The 26,343-nt window shown below is 44.9% G+C and overlaps 2 protein-coding genes across 11 annotated transcripts in view; one reads left to right on the top strand and one right to left on the bottom strand.

Annotated features, from left to right (window-relative positions):
• Positions 1 to 26,343, bottom strand: part of LOC311267065 (endogenous retrovirus group PABLB member 1 Env polyprotein-like) — a 47,152-nt gene that overhangs the window by 11,247 nt on the left and 9,562 nt on the right. For 5 of the 10 annotated variants that reach the window (XM_084369893.1, XM_084369902.1, XM_084369901.1 and 2 more), the window contains one exon: positions 23,584 to 24,056. In XM_084369893.1, coding sequence (XP_084226019.1) covers positions 23,840 to 24,056 — 217 coding nt within the window. In that variant the 3' untranslated portion in view covers positions 23,584 to 23,839. Of the gene's footprint in view, positions 1 to 5,117; positions 5,323 to 5,635; positions 8,466 to 15,038; positions 15,187 to 15,882; positions 16,077 to 16,177; positions 17,061 to 23,583; positions 24,057 to 24,108; positions 24,254 to 26,343 lie in introns of those variants that run through there. The other 5 variants (XM_084369894.1, XM_084369895.1, XM_084369898.1 and 2 more) reach the window with 5 other exon arrangements.
• LOC311267066 (uncharacterized protein) lies at positions 17,501 to 23,466 on the top strand. The gene is made up of 5 exons (XM_084369903.1): positions 17,501 to 18,790; positions 20,347 to 20,537; positions 20,678 to 20,768; positions 21,901 to 22,067; positions 22,913 to 23,466. The coding sequence occupies exons 1-5, from the start codon at positions 18,537 to 18,539 to the stop codon at positions 23,089 to 23,091; spliced, it is 882 nt and encodes a 293-aa protein (XP_084226029.1). The 5' UTR covers positions 17,501 to 18,536; the 3' UTR covers positions 23,092 to 23,466.

Below are 26,343 nucleotides of genomic sequence, written 5' to 3'. Positions count from 1 at the left end.
CCTGCCTCTCTACCTGACAACAGAGAGAGAGTCTTGGCTGTGAAAGAGGTTTGGCAGAAAAATTGTGATGGACTGACTTCTAGTGAACAAGGTCTGCTGTGGCAACTCTTGCTGGAGTTTAAAGACTGTTTCTCACTTTCAGAGGATGATGTGGGCCAGACAGATCTCATACGACACAACATTGACACTGGAGATGAGCAGCCCATCAGGATGAGACCTCGGCGCCTCCCCCTGGCCAAGCAGGCGGCGGCAGATAAAGCCCTGTGTGAGATGCAACGGGCTGGACTCATTGAACCCTCCACCAGCTCCTGGGCCTCTCCAGTTGTCATGGTCCCCAAAAAGCTGAAGGGGGATTGGCGGTTCTGTGTGGATTTCAGACCCATCAACAAGGTGACAAAAAAGGACCCTTACCCCCTCCCACGCATTGATGAGGCCCTCGATACAGTGTCAGGGTCCTCCTGGTTCTCCTCTCTGGACCTGCGCAGCGGGTACTGGCAGGTCCCCCTCGCTCCTGAGGCCAGACCTAAAACTGCCTTCATCACCAGTGGGGGCTTGTGGCAATTCAAGGTCCTCCCTTTCGGGCTCTGTAATGCCCCCGCCACATTTGAGAGACTAATGGATGAGGTCCTTGCTGACATTCCCCGCCAGGAGTGTGTGGTGTACTTGGACGACATCCTGGTTCACGGGGAGACCTTCGAGTCAGCTCTCATGGCCCTCAGACGGGTGCTGGAGAGGGTGGCGGCAGCGGGCTTGAAACTGCACCCCCAGAAATGCTGTTTCATGAGGCGTGAGGTCACATTCCTGGGCCACAGACTTGGGGGAGCGGGTGTCAGCACCGTGGAGGATAAGGTACGAGCTGTGAAGGACTGGCCCACCCCCAGCTCTGTGCAGGACCTAAAGAGCTTCCTGGGCCTGGCCTCCTACTACAGAAGGTTCGTTAGGGGGTTCTCCTGCATAGCTGCACCACTATTTCGCCTGCTGCAAAAAGGGGAAGTTTTTCTGTGGACAGAAGAGTGCCATGCAGCGTTCACTTCACTACAGAGAGCCCTAGTGGACGCCCCAATTCTTTCCCCACCTGACCCCTCCCTGCCCTTCATCCTCGACACAGACGCCAGCAGTGTTGGCTCCGGTGCTGTGCTGGCCCAGGTGACACCAGAAGGTGAGAGAGTAGTGGCGTATCACAGCAGGACATTCAACAAGGCAGAACGTCGCTACTGTGTTACCAGGCGGGAGCTTCTTGCTGTGGTCAGTGCCATACGGCATTTCAAGTATTACCTTGGGGGCCTCCATTTCACAGTCAGGACTGACCACTCAGCCTTGCAGTGGCTCATGTCTTTCAGAGAACCAGAAGGTCAACTGGCAGGCTGGATTGAAGAGCTACAGGCATATGACTTCACTGTGATCCACAGACCAGGGGCACGACATGGAAATGCTGACGCACTGTCCCGCCGCCCCTGTGACACTGATGGCTGCCAACACTGTGAGAAACGGGAGGCTCATGAGGCAAAGTTACAACAACCTGATGTGCAATGTGCAGCTGTGGGTCCCGAGCAGGCGTCAGCCAGTATTGGGCTGGCAGCTGTGGATGTGGCAGAGTGGGAAAGTAAGCAAGAAGAGGATGTTGACATCAGACCAGTGCTCACATGGGTGGCGATGCAACACAGACCAGCATGGGAAGAGGTTGCGATGTTGTCGCGAGCCACAAAAGGACTCTGGTCGATGTTTGTAAACCTGCGTGTGTGTGATGGGGTGCTGCAGAGGGGATGGAAAGAACCAGCTACAGGAGAGACGCGGTGGCAGGTGGTGGTACCACGGGCCCTGAGGGAGATGGTGCTCCGGGCAGTACACGGAGCCCCAGGATCTGGCCACTTTGGGATCACCAAGACACTACGCCGCCTCCGACAGGGGTTCTACTGGGGCCAACTTAGGCGGGATGTGGAAGACTACTGCCGACGCTGTGACAGCTGCACTGCCCGGAAGGGCCCCACAGACAGATCTCATGCCCAGCTCCAACAGTTTCCGGCAGGGTGCCCCATGGAGAGAGTGGGGATTGATGTCCTTGGGCCGTTTCCTCTCACAGAGAGGGGTAACCGCTACATCCTCACTGCCATGGACTATTTCACGAAGTGGCCTGAGGCGTACAGCCTGCCAAACCAGGAGGAAGAGACCGTAGTGGACGCACTGGTGGAGGGAATGTTCAGCAGGTTTGGGGCCCCTGAAGAAATTCACACTGACCAGGGCAGGAATTTCGAGTCCCGTGTGTTTGCAGCCATGTGTGAGAAGCTGGGCTCCCACAAGACCCGCACCACACCCCTCCACCCTCAGAGTGATGGCCTGGTTGAGAGATTTAACCGCACACTGGCACAACAGCTTGCCATAGTGACGGCTAAACACCAAAAGGACTGGGATACTCACGTCCCCCTTGTGCTGATGGCATACCGGTCTGCTGTCCAGGACTCCACTTCCTGCTCCCCTGCCCTCCTCATGCTGGGAAGGGAGATCCGGACCCCAGCAGAGATGATGGTGGGCAAACCCCCTGACGCCTTTGTAGACCCTCCAGGCCCCGACTATGCCAGGAGGCTCCAGGACCGTTTGGAGTCTGCTCACGAGTTTGCCAGAGGTCAGCTGCTTGGTGCGGGGGTGAGACAGAAGAGGAACTACGACGTGCGGGCCAGAGGCCGTCATTTTGAAGTGGGAGAGTTGGTTTGGGTGCATAGCCCCCAGAGGAAGAAGGGCAGGTGCCCAAAACTGGACAGTGAGTGGGTGGGGCCTTGCCAGATCCTGGAGAGGCTGGGTGAGGTTGTGTACAGGGTCCGGTTGCCACTCAGAGGACGGAAAGTGGCCCTGCATTGTGATAGGCTGGCTCCCTACCGGGGCGTGGCCTCCCCAGAGAGACAGGAGGTTGGGACACAAGGGACGCAGGACATGGCTGGCGCTCCGGGCCTTTCCCCTGGTGAGACACGGCCTCGGAGGAACCGCAGGCCTCCTGTCCACCTGAGAGACTTTGTTTGCCCCCTCGGGGGCGAGGGACTTTGAGGAGGGGGGGTAGTGTAGCGGACTGGGTGCTTGTGTACCACTCATGTTATGTGTAGATCACTGGGTGATACTGTTGTTATCAAGGTGAAATGTTAACGTTAAGGCGGTTACTGAGTTTCCTGAATGTCAGTGAACATATCCCAAGTTTAGAAACTGTCAGTCAATTGCAGCTACCTATGACAGGGAGTGTGTGAGACTACTTGTCTGTGATTGGATGAGACAGAGAGGTCAGGGGTTGTTTTTGGGAGAGAGATCAGGAAGTAGAGAGGAGCGTGTGTGGGGACTTTGAGAGTGTTTTGATTATTTTGGCGTTGGCTACGGCCCACAGTAGCCTGTGTTAAAAGGAAATAAAAGAAGAGAGAAAACCCAGCTGAACGTCTCAAGCTCCTCATTTTAGGGACGTTACATTTCATTTCAGCACCTCTGCTAGACGTCGAATCGACCTGCCTGACCGACGTTGATTAGACGTCAAATAGACGTCAAAATGTTTGCTGGGCTATGTCTGCGATGGAGTCGAGCCTTCACAACATGTCTAAAAAGGAAAGGATGAAGAGTAGCCTAATTTGAATACTGCCGAAGCCCTGAAGATGTTTCATAACTTGGACAGTCGTGATTCTGATGGAGGGGCTCAGAAATGAAAGCGATCTTTCCTGGGTACACGAAAACATCTCCTCAGAGAGTGACTCAGAGTCTGTACCGAGGAAAATGAGACGGCTTTCCCCGGCGGCTACGGCATACAACGCTCAAGGTGAGCTCCGCTGCCCTGCGCTAAGTTACAGCCTGGACTATTCACTTATTCTGCTGCTCATATGGAGGAATGGGGGCTTACCATTTTTCAGACAAACGATGGCAATAAATCGCTTCAGGGACATAATGAGGTTCCTGCGCTTTGACAGGAAGGAGACCCGACATGTGCGTCTGCAGGACGACAAGTTTGCCCTGGTGCGGGCCACTTGGGACCGGTTCATCCAGACTAGTGTAGCCTGCTACAAATCCGACGCTAACATCACGATTGATGAGCAGCTGTTCCCCACAAAGGCCCCCTGCAAGTTCACCCAATATATGAGGAATAAGCCCGATTAATTCGGAGTCAAATTTTGGTTGGCTGTAGATGTCAACTCTAAATACATGTTGAACGGGTCTCCGTGTCTGGGGAAGGAGGAGACACGGAGCGCAGGTCAGCTCGTGGGAGAGAGTGTGGGGCTGAGACTGGCGGAGCCATTCCTGGGGAAGGGAAGAAACATTACCACAGACAATTTCTTCACGTCCCTAAAACTGGCCACCGCCTTACAGGCAAAGAAGACCAGCCTGGTTGGCACCATGGGCAAACAAAAACGGGAGTTGCCGCCCACCGTGAAACAGCAAGCGGAGCTGTTCAACACGAAGGTGCTGAAGTGTGGTGATGTGACTCTGACTTTGTACCAGGGAAATTAAGTTTGTTAAAATGTACATTTCGGTGTGATTTTGTTTTTTTTTAAAAACATCATGGCACAATGAATGCATTCATCACTCAATTGGGTATTTACATGAGAGATTGTAGAGTTTAAAATGTAGCGGTCAAAATGACGCTTATGGCCCTTCTAGTGTTATCTGCCTTGTTTAGTTTTTATATCTGTCTGCTATCCCATATACTTAATTGTACTTACATTAATGTGATTAATATCTTTTTTATGATGCCTTGTTGTTGAAATGTACTATACAAATAAACGTGTCTTGCCTAGTGAGCTTTACCATAATTTATTCACTCAAATATTTTCTTTAAAAATGGCTGATATTGAAGTAAATACAAAATTAGGCTTCAGACTTGTTATGCCGAGAAGTGCCTGCCTGCTAAGAACTGCATGCCCGTCATGGGAACGTGCACAACTAACAAAAAGAAAAACAGTATCAAGGTCACTAAGTTTCTGCCCGTGTTTTCCCAATTAGGCTACATCTAATAATATATAACTACAATTAGACTCTCATCGGCCGGTAGTGTGTTGCAGCTGTTCAGAATATAGCCTATTCACAATGACAAACATACAATGCCTATAAAGGTACATCACGGGGTTAAAGGGAAATTTAAAAAGTGGTATGCTAACCTTGGATCCTGTGTGCATTCCAGGACTGCACCATTCGCTCAAGTCCAATCTGAGCCACCTGACAGGTAAGTGTGGACACACAATACTGTGTCAAGTTGTCCTCCATGTTGAGTTCCTCCTGGTCTACAAGGTGGATGACAGCCCTTTTCAGTGGGTAGGTTACCCTGTTATTAACGTCTGGCCACATCCTTTCAACGATATGATTCTGTCATTTCAAAAGAGTAAAAACAAAATGTTAAATTTAACTTCAATAAAGACAATTACTATCTGCATCTAATCGTAATCACTGAATAAAAATCAATTTCCTATGACAACAAAGATCAAGAACCCAATTAGTTCGGTGATTTTTCATGCATGGGAAGTAGGATTTTCCGCAGAAGAAGAAGAAGAAGAAGAAGAAGAAAAAAACTGGAGATAACAATAAGGCCGGGACCCCTAATGTGTATGCTGCCTGGCCCCTAATAACCATTAACCATTACAAATGAGAAATTTTCTTCCTGAAATTTGGCTTTGTATTTGTACATCTATTGTGGCATCAGCTTGACAAATTATGCATGTCTTTGACTGGTGAGAAAATAGAATAGAATAGAATCCTTTATTGTCACTGTCAACATTGTCACTAACATTTACTGTGAAAATACGTTTAGCAGCTCCACATGGCAGTAGGACAGTAGAAAAATAAAAACAGTATATATAAAAGATACACAGATAAACAGTATAAAAACAAGTCCCCATAAATATGGACGTGTGCATTAAAGTGCAAGGTGGTGCAAAAGTGCAAACAATAGTGGGCTCATAGTGCAATGGAGGAGGAAGGAGGATGTATTGCACTTGGCAGTGTGTGTATGTATGTATTCAATGTCAGTCCTTGCGTGAGCTGGATAGGGGTGTGTTAGGTTTAACACTAACAAAATACACACAAACAGACACGGACTCAGAGTTTGTCTTTCTTTGCAAAGGGGAAGTACAGGTGTCAGCACTGTGAGTCTGATCAGCAGTCTTCCAATGAGCTCTCCCCCATGCATAACTTTTATTCACAGACAACTGGGCGTGATTGTATATCATTGGTGTAACACAGAGCACAGAGAACAACTTGTTGAGTAACTTGTTGCTAGAGGTGAAAGTGGCAGATATGTAAATGTCCTGTGGTCAAGCTCTCCACAGATTTCAGCATGACAGAATAGCATAAGATTTAGCTAATCAAAAACTGATAATATATTTATTCACACATAATTCCAACATTTCCCTCCTGTTTATCAGTTTTGAACATGCTGTTTCATCAGAGACTTACTTGTCATGTATCATGCTTTAAGTAAGACCGTCATTATGCTTGTTCAGAGTGATACTTTCTTACTCCCACATGTCACACATCAGTGCAATCATCCTCATACTCACATCCATTCGTCTCAGCTAGATTAAGTAGCTCATATTGGGCCTCACGTCCTTGTGCTAGTAGCTGCATCTGTACAAAACTTCTAGCAATCATCTTCTCAAACATGGAACGCAGGCAGGGAATAACACATGAAGCAAATAGACAGAACAATACCAGGATCACCAAAACAGGAGCCAGTGCTTTAAGCAGTATTTGCCACCAATTCCCAGAGAAAAATCCTGAGAACCAGTCCATAGAAGGGGTCGCTCCTGGGGTATTGTTCAACACATATCGCTGGAGGTCGGTCAGATTTTGCAAAGCTTGGTGAATGTCTCCTCCATCACTGAGTCCATCAGGGATGTAAGTGCAGCATGTCTCTCCCACAATTGCACACACTCCTCCCTGTGAGGCTGTCAATAGGTCCAGCACGATCCGATGTTGCATCACCATGTCACGTATGCTCCTTTGTTCCTTGGCCAGTGAGCGGCCCAGGCTTAGAGTGGTGTTGATGTGTCTCAGCAGGGCATATCTGTTGATTTCAACGTGGTCACGTACGTATCCTAGTCCCACCATTGGGACCAGGCTCTGGCCGAATTTGGCTCCTCCTGACCAGATGCGATATGCCCGGGGGACGTCCTCAAGACCGAGGTTCATACTGCGCCTGCTGCGGTGACGGTGATGGGGGTGACTGGTGATGTTTCCAGGAAGATAGAACACGTGGTCTGATAATGATACGAGTGCGCATGTGCCTCCCCATCCTCGTGGTAGAGACGGATAGGCTCTGTGTCCGCAGAGCCAGTACCAATCAGCTAACACTCGTGTACCATTTGGTGTAGGGACCACGCGGGAACAAAAGGTGATGTTCTGGTATCCAGGTGTGGGTATTGACTGTCTCCAGCTCATGTCAGACTTACATTGTTTCAGTCTTTCGGTTCCGTTAGCAGCACAGTTGGCTTTGGTGAGACAGCCCATGCATGCAATTGGATTCAGTGGCGGACAAAAAGAGTATGTGTGGTTACACAGATGGACTGGAAGAGTCCCCACTTTCACAGTTCCATTTCCTTGCACACACTTGTTCAGCTGTCGTGGTTGGAGTCTGTTTAGATAAACTAACCCTGGCAAGGGTTCGCTTATCTGTGGCCATGCTAGTAAGTCTGTGCTCCCTGAGCAGTTTTCAGGTCACTCCAGGTCACTCCAGGTGATGTTCAGCGGCTCAGAGTAGTTGGCGTTGATCCATGATGCTCTATTTCCGGGATGTGTGGCCAGGCTCATGAGGCAGTGAGTTTTTCTAGCTGTGGTGTTGTACGGCCACAGCCCAGGAGCAGCAGTGGATACTGGCATGTGTGTGCAGACATAGCAGTTCGTCTTGTTGTTTAGGTGAGCGGTGGTGTTCATGAAGCTCCACCATTCATTGGTGGCAAATCCATGTGGGTAGTGGGTGTGGCGTGCGTGCTCACCTGACAGCTCCCGTCGTCCGACTGGAGGCTTTTCTTTTTCTTTTCGCAGGAGCCACCACACCAAGAATCCTAATAAGAGTAGTGCAAGAAACATCACACTACACCATAACTCTCTGCACCACATGCGGCATCGTCGTCCTCTCCCTCTCCCTCTCTGTCCATGTCGGCGGCGTCGGGTTGGATCCTCTGGATTGTCCATCTCCATGTTCTGCATCGTACACTCTGGTGACTCCTATTAGAGTAGGGATCAGTTGATTTCTTCACTGGGTTTGAGACACTCGTGTTTCTATACAACAGAGCCCCTTTGTAGCCCAGACTTCCCCACTACTCCGGTGAGTCAGGGAACGGCTGCAGTTTACAATGGCTGAGGTGGATCCACGTAGTTCTCTCTGCAATCTTGACTGCCGTTGGCGTGGTCAATAACACTTGATATGGTCCGTCCCAGCGTGGACTGGACCAGCACTTACTCTTTATGACTTTCACGAACACCCAGTCGCCTGGTTTCACCTTCTGGGCATTCTGTGAGAGGGGAAGAGAATCAGAAGGCAGTAAATTTGCATTTGATACTTGTTGCTCTTCAAACAGTTTCCTCATGTGTTCAGCTAACGTTGTTTCTTCAACAGCTTTCTGTATGTCTGGAGAGAAGGATGGCAGTTTAAAGGCTCTGCCATTCACTATTTCAAATGGTGTTAATCCTCTCTCTGTAGGTGTTATTCGCATGTACAGCTTAACTAAGTCCAGGCATTCTGGCCAGGGACGCTTAGTTTCTTCCATACACTTTCTCAGTCTTGACTTAACTGTACCGTTCGTTCTTTCCACTAGGCCTGCGCTTTGTGGGTGATAAGCACAGTGATTTTTCAGATGTATTTGTAGGTGTTTAGCCATCTGTTGCACTATTTTGTTCACGAAATGGGGACCATTGTCACTGTATAGTGTTTCTGGGATGCCATGTTGTGGCACTATGCTTTTGCATAGAGCTTTTGCTACTGTTAGCGCATCTGCATGTTTGGATGGGAATATTTCTACCCATCTGGAAAACGCATCCACTATCATTAGACAGTACTTGTAAGGCCCACTCTGATTTAGTTCGATGAAATCCATGTGCAGGGTTTGGAACGGGTATTTTGGTGCGGGAAATTGTCCTCGCTTTGGTCTTAGATTGCCCTGTGGGTTGTGTTTTATGCATATCACACATGATCTGCAGAAATTTTTTGAGAAGGTGTTAAAGCCATAAGTAGTAAAGTGTTGATGTACTAGGTCTATCATCCCTCCTGTTGAGACATGGCAAGGCCCATGGCTCAATATTACTGCAGCTTTAAATAAGCTTCGTGGAAGGACGGGTTTGTTATCAACAGTATATAGACCTGTGTCATCAACTGTGGCTCCTTGTTTTACCCACATTTGTTTCTCAGTGTCTGGCGCCACCAGTTGCATATCTCTTGTGACTTCCTGTGTTATAAGTGAGGAGTCGGGTGAGACAACATAGATGTCTGATTTACCAAAACTGCCTGCTGCTGCTGCTTTTGCAGTTTCGTCTGCCAACCTGTTACCGCAAGTGACACTATCAGTGCCTTTTTGGTGTGCTGCACACTTACATATAGCTATTTTGCGTGGCAACTGAACTGCATCTAAAAGAGACATTAGCAGTTGTGCATGTGTAGCTGGTTTTCCTGTAGACGTTATCATGCCTCTACGTTTCCACTGTGCAGCGAAGAAAAAGATAGTTGAAAATGCATACTGGCTGTCTGTGTGGATCGTAATGTCTTTTCCAGTGGCCAAAATACATGCTCGTGTCAGAGCTATTAGTTCTGCAGCCTGTGCTGAGTGTTTTGGCTCTATTTGTTTAGCTTCCACTACAGTGTTAGGTAGTTGAGTAACAGCGTAGCCTGAACTGGTTTGACCTTTGTCGTCTTTAGAACATGAGCCATCTACAAACCAAACATCTCCATAGGAGAGGGGCTTATCAGTTAAGTCTTGTCTCGGCAGATGTAAAGCTTCAGTTTTTTCAACACAGTTATGTGGCTCGCCCTCCTCTGCTGTCGGCAGTAGAGTGGCTGGGTTCAAGGTTGTGCATCTTTTGACTGTCAAATGAGGCTGTGATAGCAGCACAGCCGTGTAAGATAACTGTCGTGCAGGAGAAAGGAATGTCATCTTTGCCTGCAACAGTAACACATCAACTGCATGAGGAACTAGTAACATTAGCTCATGGAAAAGTACAACGTCGGCAGACAGTTGTACTGCCATTGCTGCTGCACATATAGCTTGTACACACGGTGGTAGGGCTGCTGCCACAGCATCAAGTCTTTTTGAGTAAAACGCGACGGGTTTCATTTTCCCCCCGTGTTGCTGTAACAGTAGAGATGTCATAAACCCCTGTCTACAGTCCACTGTTTGAGTGAACGGCTTCTCATAGTCAGGAAGAGAAAGCACTGTAGCTGACATTAACTCCTTTTTAATTTTTCGAAGGAGTGTGTGGCTTCCTCAGTCCATTTTACTTTATCTGACATTGACATTGGTTCGGCATAGATGAGGTTCAATAGTGGCTGTGTTTTCTCAGCATATGAAGCTATCCATGCTCGGCAGTAGTTACATAGTCCCAGAAAGGTCATCATTTGTTTTTTGTTTTGTGGTTTTGGGACGTCTGCTATCGCATGTTTTCGTGCTTCCTGTATCTCACGTCCTTGAGCGCTGAGAGTGTAGCCTAAATATTGAACTCGTTCTTTCACCCACTGCAACTTTTGCTTTTTCACTTTGTTTCCAGTTTTTGAGAGATGTTGCAGCAGGGCGAGAGAGTCTGCAGTGCAGCTGTCTTTGCACGGTGAGGCTACAAGAATGTCATCCACATACACAATTATTTGGCTTCCTTTTGGTGGATTAAAGGTAGACAAACAGTTATTTATTGCTTGCGTGAATACTGTGGGGCTGTTACAATATCCTTGGGGCAACCTAGTATATGTGTATGACTTTCCTGCATATGTGAAGGCGAACCAGAATTGTGAGTCAGGATGCACAGGTATAGAGAAAAATGCATTACTCAGGTCGATGACAGTATAAAATTTGTTTCTTGGGTGCAGAGTGTTTAACAGAGTGTGCGGATCCGGCACTAGAGGAGCGCGAGATTGCACAGCTTCGTTTATTTGTCTGAGATCCTGCACCATTCGCCAATTAGTACCGTCTGCCTTTTTCACTGGGAAGATGGGTGTGTTACAGGGTGAATCGGACACTCTCTTATCACGCCAGCATCCAGTAATTGTGTAATTACGGGTTGGATGCCTGTAAGGGCTTTGGCTTTTAAAGGGTATTGTCTAACCCTTGGTCTCCAATCAGATTTTGGTTTAATTTTTACTGGAGCAGCTGTTGTCATTAACCCGACATCTTCAGGCCCTTTCGTCCACAGTGAGGCAGGCAGGTATTTTAGTTGTTTCTCTTCTTCTTCAGTTAAAAACGCAGAAACTAGTCACCTAGAGACATCATGCAGTCCGGGGACTGCAGTGGTGCTCCATCCTAAAGTTTTTCTGTACATCTGTGCAGATGGGCTGTAACTCCACCCATCGTTGTCAATTTCTCTATAGTCTGAGGCTCGTGCGGCTCTGGTAGCCATTTGACCTAAGTCTTTCCACTCCATATCTGGTGATTTGGAGAGAGAGATGTGTGGCGTCCATCCCATGTAGAATAACGACTTTGCTTCGCGAGGGAGGATCACATCAGCTACTGCAACTGTTTTCTTATCAGAGTACAAATATGGCACTTTAAGTTCGACTGTCTGCAAAGCAAACAGTTTCTCTCGATACTTAGCATCTGGTTTTAGTGCTATGTTCATAGTTACATGTAGCTGATCTGTCTCCATGTCGTCATGCTCTTCAGTTAGGGAGCTTTTGGCTGCTCTTAGCAGTTTGTCAGAGATATCAGTAAATGGATTGTTACTGAGATCCAGAGAATAGAACACTTTGTTCGGGAAGTTGTCTATGTGATACAATTCACCAGACTCATCGTCTAGCCGCACGGCCTTCATTCCCTCTGAGGTGGGAATGACACCTATTTGCAGTTGCTGCATTAGATCTCTGCCTAATAGGTTTATCGGACAATCCGGCGAGATTACTACAGGTGCTTTAGTGTTTTTTCCAGATTTCTCATCCTGTATATACAGAGGTTTTGACATGCGTTTTATGCTGACCGCCCCATTAGCAGATTTGACCCAAATAATCCCGTTGGAGGCCTGGAGGCCTGGGACTTTATTTCTTAGCACAGTTTTGCAGGCCCCAGAATCACACAGGAAACGCACATCTTTCCCATTTATTACCAATGTAATCTCTGGTTTGTCCGTCATGGCACTAAACACCTCCCATGTGCTGTATACATCCACTAACAACAGAGGAGATGCATCGCCAGGCTTGGGAGCTGTCTGTGACCGTCACTTTTGATTCCAGTTCTCATCTGGAGGAGCTGAGGGGGGAGGATTTTTGTTATCTCCCCATTGTTTTGTTCTCCCTCTGTATCCTCCCCTGCTCGATCTACATTCTTTTGACCAATGTCCTTTTTTCCCACAACGATAGCATGCATCTGGGTCATTATCTCCAGACCTTCTATCCCCTCTATGTGGCCTAGAGCCCCCGCGGCCCCTTCCCCTTACTCTATACCCGCGGCCTTGGCCCCCCGAATGGAAGAAGGCGTCACTGTCTTCTTCAGTGTCATCGTGGAAGAAAACGTCTCCACTTCTCCCCTTTTGAGCCTTTTTACCCTCTATGTGTTTACATGCATGTCTTATCCATTGCATGGCTTCTGGGACGCCAGCTGTGTCCAGCTCTATGTAATGTTTTCGGGTCCAGGCTGCTACTCCTGGTTGGAGGCCATTTACTATAGCCAGTTTCAATTGTTGTTGGTAAGCACTTGTTTTAGCCTCGTCAAAGGTTATTCCACTATTTGCTCTGAACACAGTTTCCATCCGCACTTTAAAATCATCGGGGTCTTCACCGGGTTTTTGTTTTACTGCACTTATACGAGTGTAATCTGCTTTTCTGGCGGAAGCGTTTTTTACTCATGCAAACAGTGCATCTAATTGGGCTTTATAGTCGCCTGCTAGGGTACTGTCTGCGGGGTAAGGAAATACAGCTCCTTGGGCTGTGCGTCCTGTATAGTCTCCTTTGACCCTGCCCCATTTTCTCCCCAGAGAGGATTGCATGGCTTCACCTGCTTCATGGCCGTTTAGTCTGTAAGAGTGAATTATTTCTGTCATATTTTTAACCCACTCTTCGGGGTCGTCTTCAGGACATGGAACTCCAGCCACTGCATTAGCTGCTTCGGCTAGTGTCCAGGGCCTGAAAACGTACATTGTTCTGTCTTCGGCACCTGTAGCAGCAGGATTTGGGACTTCTATCATTGGAAAGATTGACTCTGGTTCGTACCTCACTGGGGGTTTTATTTTGTCTGCTGGTCTTAGTGATTTTGCTTCAGGCAGTTCACTTGGGACCAGTGAGGGATATATTGGTGGGGTTGATTTTGATGTTTTTGGCCTGGTTATAGGGGGGGTTACTGCTTCTCCCCCCGCCGCCCCTTGTACATCGTCAGCATCGGGAGGTTGATCAGGCCTCCGTCTACCTTTAATTACTCCTTCATTATCTTCCTTTCGTACAAACATTGCTTTTGCGTCTTCTTGTCTCTTTTGTTTATTTTTTGTACTATTTGCTTGTCTTTTGTACGCCTGTTCTAGCCATTTCTTGGCATTTGTCAACTCTTCCTCCTTCCTATGTTTTTTTCTTCCCTCTTTTACTGCAACACTTGCCTCTAATTTACCTACAAGCTCTTTTAATTCCTCTACTTTGAGTCTTCCTGTTACACCATACTTTTTTTTCTAATAAAATACACACAAACAGACACGGACTCAGAGTTTGTCTTTCTTTGCAAAGGGGAAGTACAGGTGTCTGCACTGTGAGTCTGATCAGCAGTCTTCCAACGAGCTCTCCCCCATGCATAACTTTTATTCACAGACAACTGGGCGTGATCGTATATCATTGGTGTAACACAGAGCACAGAGAACAACTTGTTGAGTAACTTGTTGCTAGAGGTGAAAGTGGCAGATATGTAAATGTCCTGTGGTCAAGCTCTCCACAGATTTCAGCATAACAGAATAGCATAAGATTTAGCTAATCAAAAACTGATAATATATTTATTCACACATAATTCCAACAGGGTGGTGTGATGGTTCTGGCAGCCTGGTGGAAAAAGTTGTTACTCAATCTTGCGGTTCTGGATTTGAGAGCGGTACCTCTTTCCAGAGGGGAGTGGGGAGAACAGGGCATGTCCGGGGTGTGTGAGATCAGTACTGATGTTTCTAGCCTTCTTGTGCAGTCGGCCAGAGTAGATATCTCTGAGGGGGGGGGGGGGGGGCAGAGTGGTCCCAATGATCCTCTCTGCCGTCCTCACCACCCGCTGTAGGTCTTTCCTGTCCTTGGCAGTGCAGCTGGTGAACCACACAGTGCAGCAGTAGGTCAGGATGGACTCGATGGATGCTCTGTAGAAGTTAACCAGCAGGGGGCGGGGGAGATGGGTCTGCTTCAACTTCCTGAGGAAGTAAAGTTTCTGATGGGCCTTCTTCACCTGATTCGAGGTGTGGATGGACCAGGTGAAGTCGGCTGAAATGTGTACCCCAAGGAACTTGAAGCTCTCCACCCTCTCCACCTCCTCTCCTTCAATAGAGAGGGTGGGAGGCACAGTCCTTTTAGATTTCCTAAAATCCACTATTAGTTCCTTGGTTTTGGTTGCGTTGAGGTCCAGGTTGTTCTAAGAGCACCAGTCAGTCAGGTGTTTGACCTCCTCCCTGTAGGCTGACTCACTGTTGTTCTTAAACAGTCCTACAATGGTGGTGTCGTCTGCAACTTAACGAGGAAGGGACTGAGGACACACCCCTGCAGTGCTCCAGTAGCCAGCAGTCTTCCAGAAAAGAACAGTTTACTTGAGTTTATTCAGATCCCTATTAGCTGCAGCAATTAATTTATTCTTACTGGGGTCTGACCATACCATAGTGCTGAAAGAGAAATCAATATTATCAGCTAGCAGCTGAGTGATTAAGGGAAAGAGGACAATAAGCCAACTCACATGTGTTGATGATGTTTGCAGGTATGGCTCCCTTGCTGTGTTATTTCTGTAGCCTGCCAATTTCTCCTGCATGAAAAGAGTCAAGAAAAACTCTCTTCCGTGGTCCACTCGTATTTGGTCCCACATTCCGTGCTGTAGGACAGCACTTCTGCAAAACAGCAATACACAAGTGTTACAGTTTATCGACACTATTTCATATTTGTGTTTACATAAGCATTGTTGAAGCCAATTTTCACTCTTGGTTAATGTAGGGATTTGGTTAATCAATTACTTAGTTACTGACAGCATTGTGTAACTGTCACCATTTAAAAAAAAATATATCAGTTTGTTTCTTCCCAGATAAGGAGTGGTAAAAGCACAGCTATGATAAGCCAATGTGTTTTACTTAAAGCAACCCCAAGGAACTTTTAACTGGTTATGAACCAGTTTCTGTTTAATACTGATGCTTCTATATGACCTGCACCAGCAAACGAGAGCATCCGTGAAAAGATTGGTTATTTCTATATAGAGGGAGCAGAACTGGTAATGCCTCTGAGAGAGTGCTGTAATGGTAATGCAACAGAGATTGAACTGAACACGGATGTGCGTGGAATCAGAGTCAGAGAGATACAATGTTATAACTATTTTCTGATTATTTCATGTTCTAAAGCATAAATAAACAAGTCCAAACCTTCGCACAGCCCTGTGGGAAACATTTAACAAGAAAAATATTTTTTATAGCACGCAGCAGCGGCACTTGTGTGCACACATGAAAGTTCTTGTTGGGGCTTTAATAAATGCCTAACAATTAAACAATATCTACTGTTTGCAACTACATTATGGAACATAGAGCACAGAAAGTTACCTGTACACCTCTTGATATATTGTCAGGTTGTTTTTCACAGGCATAGTGGAATGGCTGACAATTTTACTGGAGAAACCGTCAACAGAAAGGACATGGGTCACCCCGAACATCACCAGTTTTTCATTCTGATCGATGTGTAGTTTGTGACCCATGTACTCGGCACTGTATGGCACTGGATTTAAGTTTCTTGATCTCTGAGAAATCAAGCAAAAAACAACAAATAAGAAAAAAAAAGTAGGGCATTTTCACAATGACCTACACTACAAGAATCCTATTAGCGTTTCATAACACCTACCTGATGACGATCTGCATGATATTGTGGGTTAATATGTCTGAGGACACTACCAACGCGCCCCTCTGATGCTCTGATTCCTTTTGAGGACAGGTAGCCAGTCATCATTCTTCTTCCGTATGATGGTCCAGTCTGAAATTGAAGATGAACATGCATTCCTTTTTTGTATTCCTATTACAAACCACTTATAATACACACATTATCTTCTTTTGGACAGATTTTTATCCAAAGGTTATTGCAAGCATTTAAGGCACATTTTTCGAGGAGTCACGTGAGCATGCTGAGGACCATGGACGCCTAGAATGGAGCTCCCAACAGAACAACCCTAAACCTCGAACTATGATAGATAGAGTGTACTCTAAAGTGATAAAAGTGTGATTTAGAACTTTCCTGTGGCACGGTGTAACAAATATAAGTTTTAGATGGCAACGGGGCAAAGTCATCAGCCCCTTAGAATGCTGCAGTCTTCTTTCTGAAGGCCTTAGACAGCTCTCTCCATCTAACCGTGGTTTTCACTCTCACTTTAACAGTCAGGAGCACAGCACACCAAACTAAATGTCTGAGGTTTAAATAAGGCAAGTCTCCTTCAGAAAGCTGAGTAACAATGTTCAGGTCATGTGAAATTGACCAGGTCAAAGGAAATTTTCTGAGGTAACCCTGGATCTCTAGCTGACCTCGTTTAACACTAACTTATTTCGAAAAATGATCAATGTCCCCAGTCGGAAAGGGGGTTTTCTAAGTTTGACCACATGATCGATACAAAGCTGATTGACAGCTCGACCTTCTCAGAGTTTGTTCAGTCATTCTCTGAGTTTGATTGTGATGTGATAATACGGCCTGAAGTCGACACCCGGTACTGCCACACTGAGCTACAGACCGGTGAGACGTCTCTGCCTCTGTTAACGTTCACCCATGAGAACACCTGTCGAGGCGGTGTCGGTGTCTACCGGCCTGACCGGAGCTCAGACTGACCGGAACTCAGACTGACTGGAGACCGCGGTGGGCCGAGGAAATGTTCTGATTGACTTGAATGGGAGTGAATTGCTCCGGCGCGCGGTCCGGGTCCGGTTCGACAGATCCAGCAGTAGCCTACTGGTGAGTGACAGCATAATCATGCTGCCTTTGCATTCAACATGTTTATTTATTTTATTCAAACAGAACAATATATTGTTATAGCCTAGATTTAAAAAGGCAAGATATCTTTGTCCCGCTATTGTTGTGCTCGATAGATGGTGAAGAGTGGTTGTCGCTGTTTTCACGAGGTTGTTGTTGTCGTCATAAGGTTGTTGTCATAGAATGGATCTGTTTACCTAACAGACGTCTGTGTGCTCCGTTGTGGCCTTCAATATTATTGAGCTCTTTGCTGCTCCCCATCCCTGTTCTCTCATTGCTCTGAGCTTGGTTTTGTCAGCTTATGACGTGGAATAATGCATACTTCATTTAGGCTCATTTAGTGCATTGATCTGTGAGGAACACATCAGTAACAAGAGAAAGCACTGTCGTTTTTCTGGTATGCAGCCTTTCTATTAATTGGTGGCGCACACCATTTTTTTTTTACATGTACAAACGCCACTGGTCACTACCTGCATGTGCACTGCGGCTATCAATCATACAAATATAATGGAAAATGCTGTTGCTTACCTCATTAATTGCTTTAGCAATCTCGCTCTCCAGTTTGGAGTCCTGCACCCGTTCTCTTCCTATACCGTTTTGCGCGCAAAATCGCCGAATGTTTGCTTTGGAAAAGCCTTTGGTAAGTCCACATTCAAGGTGGAGATGACTGGAAATTTCTTCATCAGAATGGCCATGTCTGAGCATATTTTGAATTATTTCTCGGTAGGGTGACAAACTGGACTCCATTTCATCTAACCGTTGTTGTTGTTCTTCTTCTTCTACTTCTTTTGCTTTAAGGCGGGTTTTTTCACATTCTGTCATGCGCAAAAGCAATCCGCCAAAAAAAGTGGGCGCTTTGAGCGAGCCCCGCGAGCCCCACCGTCGTCTTCCCCTCCAGGTTTCCCGGCTTTGCAGGATCGACTGAATAAAAGGGAATATAACTTCACAAACGCAATAAGCCTAATCGTCTGATAAAATGGAGACATATGTTCTGTACAGAGGGAACAAGAGAATAACACTTAAAATGGATGATATGCGTGTGGACAGGATCGCCAGCATTTTCCAGGTAAGTAATTCAAACTTGCTACCTTAACTTCGCCTGTCTGTACCGTTTTGAGAAAGAGACACCGAGCATAAGAAATAATGCAAGTGCAATAGTGCACATGAAAAGATATTATTGATACTTTTGACAAAGTAGTTGCAAAATATTAACTTTTTTTCTTTTCTTTTTTTCCCCTTCTAGGTCAGCATGGCTAGCCTGTATATCACTGATGCAGCCAACGTTGCAATTTTTCCAACTGAGAGTGGGTGTTTAAGCTCCCTGGACCTGTGTAACCATGGTCATTATGAAGTTCATGGGGAAGTTGGGGACACTCTAGGGACCCCGACAGCCCCAGCCCCAGCTCCATCGCGGCAATTTGGCTTTCGCAGTAGTCAGCCTGTGACTACTGCAAACATGAGCATGCTGTCGAGATCAGTGAGCACGGCTCGGTCATTTCAGAGGTAGGGAGGCATTGGTGTCATAGATTAATGTGCTTATTAAAATGGTAATAGTGCTCAAGTTTTAATTTGCAATCTCCTTTTAGTAAGCAAAAGAGCATACTGGATGTAAGCAACTTCTAAAACACAAGGTACAGAGCCTTGCGCTTTAAAGTTGTTAAAAAATACCTAATGTACACAAGTACACACAAGTAAGATAAGACACAACACTTGTAAAACACCTCACAGCTCTGTCAAGATGAAACTCTGAAATCAAAACCTTACAATCCTTTGTAAAAATGTCATTCTAGCAACAAAATTATACTGTACACATGTGCCATTTTGATTAACTTTCAAATCAACAGCAACACACTGATGAACTTTACACAAGACACTTCAGTCTTTGTTATTTTTAGTGCTATTCTCCCAAACAATTCTGTGTGGCGCTCAAAAGTAGAATTTCTACAGTAATCAGCTGTAGGGTTTTTTTCCTTCTATGTGGATCTTACCACCTCATTCACATCACACACAATTTCCTCTCTGGCTAAACGGGGGAAATATCACCTCGTGTACCAAATCCAACTTGACCAAATTGACCACACCTCAATTTCCTTACATGCCTCTTACATTGCAGAAGATGCATGTGGGCATGTGTTTGCCGATCATATACCATCCAGCGCCATGCTGAGAAGAATTCTTCAATTGGGTTCAGAAATGAGGAGTAATGGAGGCATACTGTAACACTATGTATAACATTGTGAAATTGTCATGGTGTGTGAACCGGTCCTGGACCTGAGCAGCCCGTTGTGAACTACAGCGTAACATTATCCCATATGCCAACAAACCCCGGCTGCTCAGGTCCGTCCTGTACATCTACATGATATCCCACAACTACCTTTTCTTCTGGGTCTCACTGCCTTTATGTTTGTCAAAAACATGAAGCCAGTTGACAAAAAACGTGTTACCTGAGCAGGCTGAGCTCTATTTGCTGTGCTACAGGTAAGACTGATTGGTGTTGAGTTTTCTGTGTTAGTGTTTTCAGGTGTGTGCAGAAATATGTTCAATTACCAGATGTGTTTTACATTTTAAATACAATGACAACAAGGTACTTCAATGTTGAGTGATGTGTCTAATGTAGGAAACTGTGTGCAATGTTCTGCAAAAAGTGTGTTGAAGAATTGCAAGCAAAGTGTAAAGCAGAAAATGTGTTAAAGGTATTGTCACTATGTGTTTGAGGTATTGTTACAAGAAGTTTTGGTTTTGCAGCTTTGATCTAAGCATTCGCTTTTTGAGTGTAAGCAGTTGGCAAGAACTGTAAGCACTAGCTATTGGATGTAAAACTCCCTATTTATAAGAGAAGGTGGAGTAGTGACAGATGATCTGAGTATGCTGCAGGTGTGTTCAATTGTAATGTGCCTCAAGTGTGTGTTGAACTAATATTCAAGTCAGCATGCGTGGTGCATTCAGAGTTTTACATGGGCTCACACTTTGGTCTGTTTGGACAACTAAATCACTGTAGTGTAGACTGCATGTTGTTATGTGGTAGTTTGGTTTGCTTCACTGTTGTTTTTGTATTACAGGTCCATTCATGTGTCAGAAGTAATGGAGGGGAAGCTTGTATCAACAAGGGTGGTTATAGTGAGATTTACTGAAGCAGAGGCAAGTGTATCTGCCATCCTGGAGAAACTGAAGGTGGCCATGGGGGACGATGACAACTACATCCTAACCGACTCACTCGGCAATGCAATTGTTGAGTCAGAAGGGACAACTGGTGAAAAAAATATTTTTAAATTTAATTTTCATACTACATACTGTATAAATGCCAATGGTCTGAAAGTATTGACAGTATAACAGTGTTTACTCTTGTTAAAATCTCTCTTTGTGTTTTTACTCTGCATTTCTCTCATGAAGGGTCTTCGTTCTGGAGGCAGAATGCCCGAAAAATCCATGCCATTGAGAGTACCACATTCCAGCAATGGCATCGTCGACGATCAAGTAGCAGGTATTGTTTAGATAACAAAACATATTTTTTCCCCAACGCCTCATAGCAGGTCCTGGGTTTGAATCCTGGCTGGGGCATGACCTTTCCATGTGGACTTTGCACGTTCTCCCTGTGCCTGTGTGGATTTCCTCCAGGGGCTCTGGTTTCCCCGACTATTAAAAACATGAACATTAAAGGGATATTCCAGCGTACGTTTAACCCATGGTCTAACACACCGTCACACCGAGTAAGACCCCTCCTCAAGAGATCAAGTCTGCCAACCGCTAGCTTCTGTAGTTGTAGCAACTTCAGCAAAGACCGCACGATAGCAAAACACTGCAGTCTATTTCTCCACAAGCTCAAAAAGCCTATCATAGCCACAAATAATGCTCAGAGCAGCACCAAACTTCAGCAACAGCACAAATAGGATCCCAGCCCATAGTACGATGCGCCAAACATATGTTAGCTTTGCCTGGTTTCTATTGAAGAGACGAAAACACAACTCACCCACTCATGGCCACTGAAACTGAATGTTTGTGCTGCCAGGAGTTGGACATGTTTTGTCAGTGCCTGGACGCTATGGTGGACGAAATGGTGGAGTAAGTTGCTACATAACGTATAACTGGAGGAGAGTGGGTGAGTTGTGTTTTGGTCTCTTTTCAATAGAAACCAGGCAAAGCTAACAGATGTTTGACGCATTGTATTATGGGCTGGGATCCTATTTGTGCTGTTGCTGAATTTTGGTGCTGCTCTGAGCGTTATATGTGGCTATGAGTGGCTTTTTGGTGTTGGTTTCTTGGTGGAGGAATAGACAGCAGTGTATTGCTATCATGCGGCCTTTGCTGAAGCTGCATGGGTTAAACTTACGCCGAATATCCCTTTAAGTCAATCTATGTCTCCATTTCACTCTATCTCAAACGTTCCTTGTCATAGCTTGAACTTTTACAATACAGTCATTCTCAAAGAAACTGTTCACACAGTTAAGGAAATATAAAGCTATTTTCAGATATTTTCCATCATGTTATCATTTATTCAGGGACTTTTTATTTGCTAATACCTATCTGTGCATACAACTAAATTCCATATAATTATTTCTCAAATGGCTGCAATTTTTTTTGATCTGCTAACTATATGCAAAATGTGCCAAATATAGAAATGACCATATCCAAATGCTGAGGGACAATGTGGAGGAACTGCTGGAGGCATCCCAAGGGCTGGATGAAGTTACCAAGAAGATAACTGACTTAGTGACCGTCAGCCGTGATTTGTCAGCAGTTTTGCCTGAATTCAAACAGGCATTCATCTGTTTGATTTGCAGAGGTACTGTTTCCATTCTGCATATTTGAATATTGTTCAGTGTAACACAGAAGTAATCAAATGTAGTATTAGAGTTAGTGTTTGAGCAGTTGTTTCGAAAATTATTTAATTTTGTCTTTAAGTGACAATTAAGGATTTAGAAAAATGAAAAAACACTTGAAAACAGAAAATGATTTCAGGCAACAATACAGTGAGAGTCGAGAATCCAGACATTTTTTTCAAGAACTATTGCTCTGTTCTGTTCAACCAGAACCCTTGGTCTTTTTCAGTTGGAACGTAACAACCTATATGACCTTTGCAAATTTGAATGGTCATCAGTAATCACACTTTACTGTGTGTTAACTTCACGGGTGGCAAAAGTACACTTCCAATGATTAAGTTGAAGTACTGATACTTGTGTAAAAAAAATAGTAGCCAATTCTACTTCTAAACTTGTACTTGCATAAGTACAGAGCCTATAAAGTTCAGGCTCTGAAATGTATTCAAAAGTGCAAAGTAAAAGTACTGTAACCCTGTAAAGGACGTCTCTGGCTCCATATGCATATATTTTATTAAAGCAAAATATAAATGATGCCAAATAGACATCAACATTTGTTGCCTTGGCAGAAGCTACTTCTCAAAAGTCTGACTCTCATTTCTGTTTGCAGTGTAATGTGCGAGCTCTAACTTCTACTAATAATTATTCATTAAAACTACCTTAAGTTATGATCCCAGTACCTGAATTTCATAATGGAACAGTGTAATCTTTCTCTAAATTGCCAGTTTCTTTTTCTGAAGTTCCAATCTAAAATCAATATCAATATTTAAAATTTACATGTCCTTTTTTTTTTTTTTTTTTTTTTTTCCAGATACAATGACTCAGCCGATGTTCTCATCCTGCTGTCGGACCCTGGTGGGGTGTAAAGTCTGCGTAGAAGAATGGAAGAACACGTCAGATCACTGCCTCAAGTGCAGGGATGACCTGCCCATATATACAGAGGTAGCTGGACTCTCTGCAGCGCTGGTCAGCTTGAGGTCCCTTCCGTAAAGAAGACTAGGCTAGCTTCCTGTATGGTAGTTGAAAGTGTGTTTTTGTGATGAAATGTGTTGGTGATGTTTTTATGATGTTTTAATGTTGCCTTGTTAATGTGTTGTTTTGGCAGCTTAGTATAACTACAGTACAGTACCTGTAGATGCATTCAACTTTCCAGATGTTTTGTTGACTAGAGTGGGAGAGGAATCAGGTTGTTTTACTGTTTGCTGTATTAAAGAGACGCTGCATTAGGTTTCAAGTGACGAACCCAGTTGAGAACTTCAAAGTAAAAGTGTGCTACTGCTGCAAAATCTCTCTTTGCTTTTGTTTTTTGTGTTTGGAAATTACTTTTAATGATGTTAACTAGATCTTATAAATGGCCTAAACACATCAAATTTGTATATACCCTATATAATATGACTTGAAGAATCTTCTCTGCAACTATTTATGTAGTCAGTCAATGATCAAACTAGTAGCATGAATATGAATTACAGTCCAAGCGGGTTAGGCAAGGCAAGGCAAGGCAATTTTATTTGTATAGCCTGTTTTTACAAACAGTTTGTCTCAAAGAGCTTTACATAGCATGAGCATCATAACAACATCCTCTTCCCTTAAACCCTCACATCCACTGAGGAAAAACGACCAGGAAACCCTTTTAAAAGGGGAAAAATTAGAGAAACATCAGGGTGAGCAACAGAGGAGGGATCCCTCACCAAGGACAGGCAGACGTGCAATAGATGTTGTATACGGACATGAAAACAGTTTATAACAGAGAATATGGAAAAACATGGAAATGGTTGACAGGAGCTGAAGAAGGCAGCTTCTGGTGGGCAGGAAAGGCAGGGAGAGCAGGCCAGCTTAATGGGAGTAGTGGGTGGCAGACTGGGTTGTGAACAGGGAGGGCAGGCTGGTTTAACAGTGGGGGGGAAGGGGGGCGATGCAGGCGACGGTTGGTGCAGAGGGATGGAGCTGTGGAGAATCTGTGGAAACAGAGAGCGCAAGATGCCAAGGCCAAACGACAAGGTGCGAGAGGTGAGGGGGGGTGTCTCTCTACTTAAATGTAATTAGAGTGTCTGCCTCTGACCCATGGAGAGAGCTGGTTCCACAGTAAAGGAGCCCAGTAACTGAAGGCTCTACCTCCCAGTCTGTTTTTAGAGATGAGTAGAAGTAAAAGTACCTGTGTAAAAAACGACTTTGGTAAAAGTGAAAGTACTGATCCAAATATCTACTCAAGTAAAAGTAAAAAGTACAGGCTCTGACATGTACTCAAAAGTATTATTAAAAGTAAAAAGTATCTCTATTGCACAATTCACTGGAAAGCGAATAACCACACGATAATTTATCTGGAATCCATTTCATCAATGTTATTGTTTGAACAAACATTGTTCACTTAAGTTTACCTGCCGAACACAAGATGTATCCTAATGTACTTTACTATAGTCAATCGTAGGCATTTGTATTGTACACTTCAGATTTACACATCACACTTCTGAACATTAAATCTTGGACCGGGACTGGCTTCTAAACTGTGGTGTCACAAATCATGCTCGTAGGCCCAACTCTTAATCAACTTTTTTAATAGCACATCAGGCAACAATTGTTTCTCACTGTACAGGTGGTGTGTCATTGTGAGTGGCCAGGGACTACGTATGAAAATACTGTGTCCCTGCCAAATAAAATAAAAATGAAACAAATTTGCACACTGTGTAACCCTTCACAATTATGACGCGTGCTCCTCAGATAACAGTAACTCACTGTTTACACTTACAAGACACATGCTCGACCCCCCTCTCCAAAATATATGCAGTGTTTCCTCTAGGATTTCCCCCTAACCCGTTTTTAGTCTGTACTTCCAGGGAAAGTATGCTCTACTTTCTCACAAATTTCAGGAAGGCATTCTCTACTGGTAGAGTAAGGACACCTCCTGAAGAGTGATCCAACCTACATGTATGAAACCCTCACATTGCTGTACTTAGAGTAGCCTATGGATGGGAAAATAGCACCTGCCATGTGGTTTCTGCGTGATTAAATAATAATAACATTTAATAACTCTCTGAATGACTCAGTATTGTGCATGTAAAGATGTATATTATTACATTACTGCATTGTTTGTGTTTTGTCCTGGGATGACAATACAAGACTTCCATGAATGTGCATACGAGAGAGGTAAGTTTGCTTTGTATTCCAGCCGGCCTGTTATGAGCAAATTTCTATACTATAGATCCATTTCATAACATGTTCCAAGTGATACAATTAAGTAGGCTATAGGACAAAGCATAATACATCCCTGGCATGAGTGAAGCTTGCCTGCTGACATGTAAACAAAAATGACTGTCACAACTGCCATGAGCAAAGAGCAAAATCATTTGTTTATAGTGTACAGTAGCCTGCTACTGTACACTCTTGGTCATTGTACAGAGTAGACAATATGATTTGCTTGTACAGCACCTTAAAAAACTCACTGTAGCCTATATTCATAGGCACACCTAGCCTCACTTTCAATATAACACACTTGCATTCTGTAATCACCGTCAGTAAATAATAATATGGAAACAATATAAAATATCTTTCAACAAGAAAAAAAGATGCACAATGTTCAGCTGTCAGAAATTAAAAACTAGCCTCATCTCTTTTCATATTTGGTTGTGATCACTCCCATTCCTCAGCTCTCTCAGCTCTCAGCAGGCCGCGATCGCAGCTCCTTTGATGTGAACGCGCACAGAGCACAAAGCTCAGAGCCGGACAATGACCACCGTCGTGATACAGTTAGCTCTGACCGGGGCTTTAGGTTTTGTTGAGCCGGGTTATGAACACAGAGCCTGGAGATGTTGAGCCTCCTTCGTAGTAAAGGCCTGAGGTCTACTCTTCATGTAACAACTGCGCCACCTCGTGGCAACTGCACTGAAGTCAACAAAACTTCATACGTTCTCATTTTCAAATGATTATGAATACTATTATTTTTATTTGAAGCCAGGTCAGTCTTGACTGTGGGTGTTGGGGACCTCTGTGTCTGCTAGTGTCTATAATACAGCAATATTTTTGTGGACATTATCAAACGGAAGAACTTTTATTTTGAAAAGCACAGGGCAAGGAAGCACATTAGCCAGTCAGAGGACCCGCCCACCAACGGAAACAAAATATTGAGTGGTAAATTCGTTTTGTAAGTGAGAACCAAAAAACAAGAAAACGAGCTGAACTTTTGATTTTCGCTTTTTGCCCCAAAACGAAAAAACGAAAAAACGGCTCGTTTAATGGGTTCTGCTTGTG

This window comes from Pagrus pagrus (genome assembly GCF_965226575.1).
Source record: "Pagrus pagrus genome assembly, chromosome: 12".
Taxonomy (NCBI): Eukaryota; Metazoa; Chordata; class Actinopteri; order Spariformes; family Sparidae; genus Pagrus; species Pagrus pagrus.
The sequence above is the reverse complement of the archived record's forward strand: the minus strand, read 5'-3'. Positions and strand labels throughout refer to the sequence as shown.

Bases quoted from the DNA above. Each gene is read 5' to 3' on its own strand.
- LOC311267066 (XM_084369903.1), top strand. From the start codon at position 18,537: ATGGCTAGCCTGTATATCACTGATGCAGCCAACGTTGCAATTTTTCCA. The intron at 18,791-20,346 runs GTAGGGAGGCAT...TTTGTATTACAG, and splicing joins ACGGCTCGGTCATTTCAGAG to GTCCATTCATGTGTCAGAAG. The intron at 20,769-21,900 runs GTATTGTTTAGA...TGCCAAATATAG, and splicing joins CGTCGACGATCAAGTAGCAG to AAATGACCATATCCAAATGC.